At 38.1% G+C, this 8,312-nt stretch overlaps 1 protein-coding gene across 2 annotated transcripts in view; it reads left to right on the forward strand.

Moving 5' to 3' along the window:
* Syt14 (Synaptotagmin 14) overlaps positions 1–8,312 on the forward strand; it is a 12,822-nt gene that overhangs the window by 2,353 nt on the left and 2,157 nt on the right. The window contains exons 2-7 of one of the 2 annotated variants that reach the window (XM_018520781.1): positions 535–723; positions 5,245–5,382; positions 5,905–5,963; positions 6,076–6,255; positions 6,581–6,904; positions 7,547–7,900. In XM_018520781.1, the coding sequence (XP_018376283.1) occupies positions 535–723; positions 5,245–5,382; positions 5,905–5,963; positions 6,076–6,255; positions 6,581–6,904; positions 7,547–7,900 (1,244 nt within the window). The remainder of the gene's footprint in view (positions 1–534; positions 724–5,244; positions 5,383–5,904; positions 5,964–6,075; positions 6,256–6,580; positions 6,905–7,546; positions 7,901–8,312) is intronic. The other variant, XM_018520782.1, reaches the window with a different exon arrangement.

Genomic DNA, 8,312 nt, shown 5'->3' on the forward strand with positions numbered 1-8,312 from the left:
CTCTAGTAATCGCGAATTAAATTGACAAGCAATTTAATAATTTGATGCTACCATTAAGCATCATATATTATAAAGATATTAATATATTAAAACTGGTAATAAAAATTTAATAAATTTATTGCGAAAAATATTATCTAGGCCGGGACTTGAACCTGGATCTCTTGTATTGCGTACGAGCGTCCTAAACCATTAGACCACCGAGGCCTTAGTAATATTCTTCGCAATAATCGGTACACTAAGGAAACAACGTCTTTCAGGCGACGTAATCTAAACAATATCTTTATTTTAGACCGTATATGTATATTTTTTATATAAAATATAAAAAAAAGATGTTTATTATTAAGAACTTTTGTTTATATTTTATATTTAAAAGTAATATATATTATGCCTCTAAAGAAAAATTGTACATATCTTTTAAAAAATTTTACATATTAAAAAAAATTTTACGTATATTCTTTAAAAAGATTTTATAAAAATTACGTCTCTTATAACAAATTATGTTGAATCCGATGGGAATTTCTCGATATGTTTCAGTACCTGTGGAAGCGACTGCAGTTTTGGGTGCCGTTGCCGGTTTCGTAGTGCTCCTACTAGCTCTCTTTCTTTACCTATCCCGGAAGTGGTGCTTCACGCCACCTTCATCCACCACGCTCTTCGGCGGAGTCTGTGTGCCTCTCTGTGAGTCCACCAACAGCTCCACATCTCAAATCTCGAAAAATATAGGTACATGATCTTGGTTTACACCATGGATTTCCAACTCCTGATCTCCTTGCAAATTTTTATTATTCCAAACATTCCAATTTATTTAAAATTTTACCCCTCTTTGCGATAATAGTTTTAAATCTGTTAAGTAAATCTACGAAGTAAAACATAAAGTCAGTTGATTTATATCACTCATGGTGGAAGTATGATATCACCACTATGATATCACTAGTCTATTAGGTGTACAACTTTGCTTCCGCCGTTTTCCTATAGATAGCTTTAGCAGTAAGTGGTGGTCGAAATAAATAGATCATAGACGTCATACAATAAACTTGGGCATCTGTCAACCCCATAGAAACATTAGTTGATTTGTGTCTGCATCATAAAGTTATTCTCGATTGAAAATGTCAGTTTACGAGCCAAATTCTCGTCATTTGCGGGAGGTTTTAATTTTCTGCTTCAATATGAAGAAATCTGCGGCTGAGGCTCATCCAATGCTCTCAAATACTTACTGTGAGGCCGCTATTAGTGAAAGAACGTGTCGTGAGTGGTTTCAACGCTTTAAGAACGGTGATTTTGACATAGCGAAGACCGGCATAGCGGTGGAAGAGAGAAGGTTTCGAAGATGCAGAATTGGAGGCATTATTTGATCAAGACTCGTGTCAAAATCAAGAAGAATTGGAACGATCATTGGGAGTGACTCAACAAGCCATTTTAAAACGCCTCAAAGCCATGGGAATGATTCAGAAACAAGGAAATTCGGTGCCGTACGAGTTGAAGCCGAGATATGTTGAACCGCGTTCGTTTACTTGTGAACAGCTGCTTGAAAGGCAAAGACGGAAGGAATTTCTGCATCGCATTGTGACTGGGGACAAAAAATGGGTTCATTACGTTAACCCCAAGTGCAGAAAATCATGGGGAGTTCCCGGCCATGCTTCCACGTCGACGGCCAAACCGAATATTCACGACTCCAAGGCCATGCTCTGTATTTGATGGGACCAGCTCGGCGTAGTGTATTATGAGTTGTTAAAACCAACTGAAACAATCACAGGCGATCGGTATCGAACGTAATTGATGCGTTTGAGCCGAGCATTGAAAGACTAACGGTCGCGATACAACGAGAGACACGATAAAGTGATTTTACAGCATGACAATGCTAGACCCCATGTTGCGAAAGTGGTCAAGACATACTTGGAAACGTTGAAATGGGAAGTCCTACCCCACCCGCCATGCTCCCTCTGATTATCACTTGTTTCGATCAATGGCACATGGCCTGACTGACTAGTACTTCCGGTCTTATGAAGAAGTAAAAAATTGGATCGATTCATGGATCGTCTCGAAAGATGCCCAGTTTTTTCGACGCGGGATTTGTACGCTGCCCGAAGGATGGGAGAAAGTAGTGGCCAGCGACGGACAATATGTTTTTGAATCATAAATGTATAACCAGTTTTTTACAATAAAGCCTCGAATTTCGGAAAAAAACGGCGGAAGCAAAGTTGTACAGGGTATTACAGATACATACTAGGCATGGCCAAGCGTGGTTTAATAGACAATGACAGTGACTTTTTACATTATAAAGTTTATACTACAAATTCTTGAGGCTTCCGCGGGTGCTTTCTGTGTAAAGGTTATGCGTTTCGCGGGTTTCCTCCGTGTCCAGGTCCATTCTTAAGATGCCAACGTTTCGTGAACCTTGAGGTCCACTTTATCAGAGCGAGGGGCAGCCTGATACTGAGCTGTTCCTCCAGGCCGTTCCTTTTTATATTACGCTGCTTGTTGGGGTGGTGGGGATGGGCGGAGAAGGGGAAGGGATTGTGGGAGGGGAAAGAATTGGTCGGTCTTCAATAACCTTCATAAATCCAAAAATATTCAAACTTCACAAATTTAAAAACATCCTTCATAAAGCCAGCCTAATCCTTATCAAAGAATGCATCCACTTCACTAAGTCACAAATATCCCAGATCTCCCATAAAACCTTAAAACTTCACCTATTTCTATCCGTCATGTTGCAGCATGACATCTGGCAAACCCTAGATCGCATTACGTACGAACAAGCCGCGAAGACCCTCACACAATCCTGTGAAAGACAGAAACAGAAATACATAAACCTCGTCCCTCACAAAAATCCACAACCTTCTCTACTCAACGTCAAGAACCTATCCAACAAAGATCTGTCTCAAAACACTATACTGCACTTGCCAAAGGCCCTAACTTCGCAGTGGTACCTAGAAAGGTTCCAAAGGAAGAAATTATCAGCCAAATAGAGCCAACCATCTACCAACTCCCATCAGAACAAGCAGATAATATCCGCAGATAGGTAACCAATATCCTTTTCAAAGCCAAACCTCCACCAAACATCACTAGACAAGAGCGATTGGCCCTCCAAGATCTGAACAGGGACACAGACATCATCGTGCTTCCAGCCGACAAAGGCAACACAACAGTATAAGTCATGAACACATCAGATTATAAGAAAAAGATAAAGAACCGTCTCTCGGACAAAGCATACAAAAAGCTTGACAGAGATCCAACACAATCACACAGAACACCAAGATCCTAGTGGAGAAAAGCAACATTCCCAACGAAACAAAATCAACATTAAAACCTACAAATCCTCTCCCGCCAAAACTATACGGACTACCGAAAGTACACAAATCAAACATCCCGCTCAGACCGATTGTTAGCGCCATAATAAGACTATACGGACTACACCGAAAGTACACAAATCAAACATCCCGCTCAGACCGATTGTTAGCGCCATACACTCCCAGACATACAACTTATCGCGCTTCCTAGCACGAACATTACAACCCCTCACTGGAAAAATCGAATCACACATAACCAACTCAACGGACTTCATACAAAAGATTCAAAAAATCCGACTACGTCCCACAGACCTGCTTGTAAGTTTCGACGTAGAATCCCTTTTCACACAAGTCCCAATAAAAGACACATTAAACATAATGAAGGCCTCACATGAAGTCCCTCCCGACCTCATCCCGCTAATGGAGCAATGCTTAACAACCACTTATTTCTCCTATAACAACCAATTTTATGAACAAACTTCAGGAGCGGTGATGGGCTCTCTTATTTCTCCTGTAATCGCCAACATCTTCATGGAGCATTTTGAGAAAGAGGCCCTCAGAAAAACACCAAAAAAACCAGAAATTTGGTTCCGTTATGTAGACGACATATTCGTGGTATGGAGACACGGCAGTGCCGAACTACGTAAATTCCTTGTTTTCCTCAACAAACAACATCCAAATATCCACTTCACTATAGACATAGAGGGAAACGGAAAACTCCCTTTCTTAGATGTTCTTGTCTCTAAGAAAGCTGACGGTACTTTAGGCCATCAAGTGTACAGAAAACCAACACACACAGACAGATATCTACATGCCGAGTCGCACCACCACCCAGCACAAAAACAGTCAGCAATCAACTCACTAGTACATAGAGCTTTCACCATCTCTGACAAAGAACATCTACAGACAGAACTCAACCACCTCAAACTGGCCTTACAGAAAAACGGACACGACAAAAAAGACATAACCAAAATAATCAATAAACATGCAAACAAGACAACGGTCTTTGACACACAACCAGACGAAAGGATCCTAACCATCCTCCCATATGTCAAAGGAACAGATCGGATTGACAGGATATTAAACAAACACAATATCCGAACTATCTTCAAACCACCCAAAAAGATAGGACAAATCTTAAGAAATCCTAAAGATCAAAGACCTCCACTCAGTTCCGCAGGAGTATACAAAATACCTTGTTCCTGCGGGAAAGTATACATCAGAGAAACCGGGAGAATGGTCAACCTACGGATCAAAGAACACCAACGTGATGTCAGAGTAAAACATACCACGCAGTCGGCATTATCAGAACACAACATCGAAACAGGACATCAAATACTGTTTGACAAAACGACTACAATAGTCAACAGTACATCATACTTTCCAAGAAAGTATAGAGAAACCATAGAGATACAAAAACACCCTAACAATTTATAAATAGAGATAATGGCTACAATAAATAAAATATGGAAGACCATTCTTCCGGTTATTGAAGACCGACCAATTCTACTATCTCTTTCCCCTCCCATAATCCCTTCCCTCTCTCCGCCCATCCCCATCACCCCAACAAGCAGCGTAATATAAAAAGAAATGGACTGGAGGAACAGCTCAGTATCAGGCTGCCCCTCGCCCTGATGAAGTGGACTGCAAGGTTCACGAAACGTTGGCATCTCAAGAATGGATCTGGACACGGAGGAAATCCGCGAAACGCATAACCTTTTATACTACAAAATTTTATTATTTATATTATAAAGTTTATGTTATAAAATCAATGTCATTGTCTATTAAACCACACTTGGCTATGCAAAGTTTGCCGCGTAACTCGTCGTAATGTCTAGTATGTATCTGTAATACCCTGTACACCTAATAGATCGTCAAGTTTTTGTAGATTAGAACATATTCGCGGCTCTTCGTGGTAGGAATAGTTTATAGTAATCAATATAATTTTACTGTTTAGGCAAGGCATTTTCTTATTCGGATCCAGAAACAAGTTCCGATTCAGAGGAAGACGCTCTCCGACGATTAAACTCGCGTTCACTTCCTCCGCCGGATACGTTGACTATCCAAGCGGAGGACGGACCAACGACTATCTTAGGTGAGTAACGGTAACGAAATAGAATTCCTCGATATTTCTGCAAATGTTTCCGATTCGTGCACAAAAATTCTGAAAATTTTTCACTAGAGATAAGTATTTAAAAAGTCAATAACTTTACTAGATATTTTATATTTTATCTTGACGTATCTTTTCATAAAAATATTTGTTTTCTGATCATTTTGATATTTTTATGCACAGAGTAAATCAATTTATATTGAAAAAAAGATACGTTTAAAAAAGTATGTAATTAACATTTTATATATTTGTAACACATATATTACTGTGTGATATAATGATATATTATTATATCGATCTTCATACTAGCACAGTAATCATGTAGAAAAGTATTATCTATTTACTCTTTATAGTGTCCCTATACTTCGAACATAATTTTTACAAAACTCCATTTTATGTCAGTCTGTATACATATATCCATCGCATTGTTATATTAACATTAAAAAGTGAGAGTACTTCATGGATAGTTATAAAGTATTTTTTTTATCTGTTAATTATTGTTTGTAGATGCTGGGACCACTTCCAGTAGCTGCACTGAGGAACACTCTCCAGCAGATCAACAACAGGTGATTTCTCATTTTTTGTTAAGAAAAATCTTAAAAGAATTCGAATGATAAAAAAAATTCTCAGAGACTTAGACAAAAAAGGGATTTGCATTCAGCACGTACTCTATTTTAGTGCGTGGTGGAAGTTGGAGCTTCTAGCATTATACTCGATAATCGAGAGCAGGAGATACAAGTTGAGCAAAATGACTCTACGACCAATGATGTCATCACAACGATGGGTACAGTGGCTACCGAGGAAGTTGGTAGTCTGGAAGTCGCTTTCCTGTATGATGCTCCAATGCGTGAGATGACAGTTCGTATAATTAATGTTTAATTATCAATTTAATATTTATTATTATGATCTTTTTTATTTTTGAATATTCATTTAAATAAAATAAAATTTGAATATAAAAATCTTGAAAATATCTTTAATTAATTAATCTTATAACTCTCTCTCTCTCTCTCTCTCTCTCTCTCTCTCTCTCTCTCTCTCTCTCTTATCTAATATATATGTAATATATATAATTTATTTATTATCTGAAATGTTATTTCTTATTTTGTATTGTAAATAATGAATTTCTATATAATTTTTAAATTGTTTAATTATGTGGTTATCAAATGGGATATTATTTTCCCAGGTTCACGTCTTACAAGGGCGGAATTATCCTCCTGGTATTAATGGCAGTCAGGTACGATTAGTCTTGCTACCATCAAAAAAACAAAGACGTAAGACACGAGTTCGACAAGGGACATCTCCGCAATACATGGAGAGTTTTTTGCTTCCTCGTGTAAATCCAGAAGATGTAAATGCAATGGGAGTACGGCTCAGAGTATATCTGTGGGGTGGCAGAATGATGCGTCGGGAAAGATTGCTGGGCGAAGCCAGAGTGTCTTTCGATCACATTAATCTCCAGTTAGAAACGACCCTGTGGTTAACTCTTCAACCCCCACTTTCTTCCTCGGTAAGTTTTTCTAAAAATCTGTATAATTATTATTAACAACATGTCCAGCGGCCTTTGAATATCCTTGAATTCTGAAATTATACTGGAATTTTATGTATTCTGAAAAACCCCTGAAATTTTAGGGCTGATCTGGAATTTATCATTCTTTCATTCTAAAAAAGTCAGAGCGTAAAAAAAAAATAATAAAAAGAAAAGTTGTGTTTTGACATAAATCCTTCCTTAAAGGTACAATAAGTTAATATACTTATAACCAATAGAAAACTTGAATTTAATATCCAAAATAGAACAGAGTAGAAAAATCGTTCTATTGACAGAACGTTCGTTTGATATTATTTATAAAGCAGTGAATATTGTTCCCAATTTGTTAGCGTTTTAATTCATTCGTATAGAACCCTAACTTGAATACAAAGCATATAATATTGCACGAATCGACGAAAATTAATTGATGGATAAATCCTGGAAAAATCAGGATTTTCCTGGAATGTCCTAGAATTATCCTTGAATTGAGCCAGATTTTGCTGGACACCATGTATTAATTAAGTAAAAATATTATTACTGATATCTCTTTTGGTAATCGATGATGTGTAATGTACTTAGAAATAGTGTAATTTGCCAAGATGGAAATTGTGTTACACTTTCTAGGCACAGGATTGGGGAACCACCAGCAGTCTAACTCGTAGCGATTCCACGGGATCCCAACAATCGGTCCAATCGTATGCTTCTCCGGCTATACCACCTTACGGCAGCAGCATGAAGGGAGGCAGTGTCGCTGAAATCCTAATCGGTTTGGCGTACAATGGCACGACAGGTCGCTTATCAGTTGAAATAATCAAGGGTTCCCATTTCCGTGGTGGAGGCGGAAACGATACGAAACCTCCTGACACTTACGTCAAATTGGCTCTTGTTGATACCAACAATCATGAAATGGGCCGATCTAAGACCGGTTTGAAACGTGCCCAACCGAATCCCCTCTATAAGGAAACTTTTATATTTCAGGTAGCTTTTTTATGAAACCTCCGACTTTCTTATTTCTTAATCCTTTAGCTGCGACGCGCTTTAAATGAAAATCAAGACTTTACAATAACTACGAATTGATTCATGAAGGCATTTATTTACCCAGGTAGCAAAATGCTAAAACACATCAACAAATTAGATCATTACTACAGAGACTCGTATCCTTTTTGAGCTTAGTTTTTACCAGGGAATGGAAAGTTACTTTTTAAAAGTAACAAGTTACAGTTACTCGTTACCGAGTAGAAAAAGTAACAAGTTACCGTTACTAGTTACCGATTTTTAAAAGTAACTCGTTACAGTTACCGTTACTTGAGAAAGTAACTTTTCGTTACTTTTCCGTTACTTTTTTCTAAATCGACGACCAACAATCACAGCCTACAGGCTTCTCTAGTCT

This window comes from Trachymyrmex cornetzi, unplaced genomic scaffold, assembly GCF_001594075.2.
Source record: "Trachymyrmex cornetzi isolate Tcor2-1 unplaced genomic scaffold, Tcor1.1 scaffold927, whole genome shotgun sequence".
NCBI lineage: Eukaryota > Metazoa > Arthropoda > Insecta > Hymenoptera > Formicidae > Trachymyrmex > Trachymyrmex cornetzi.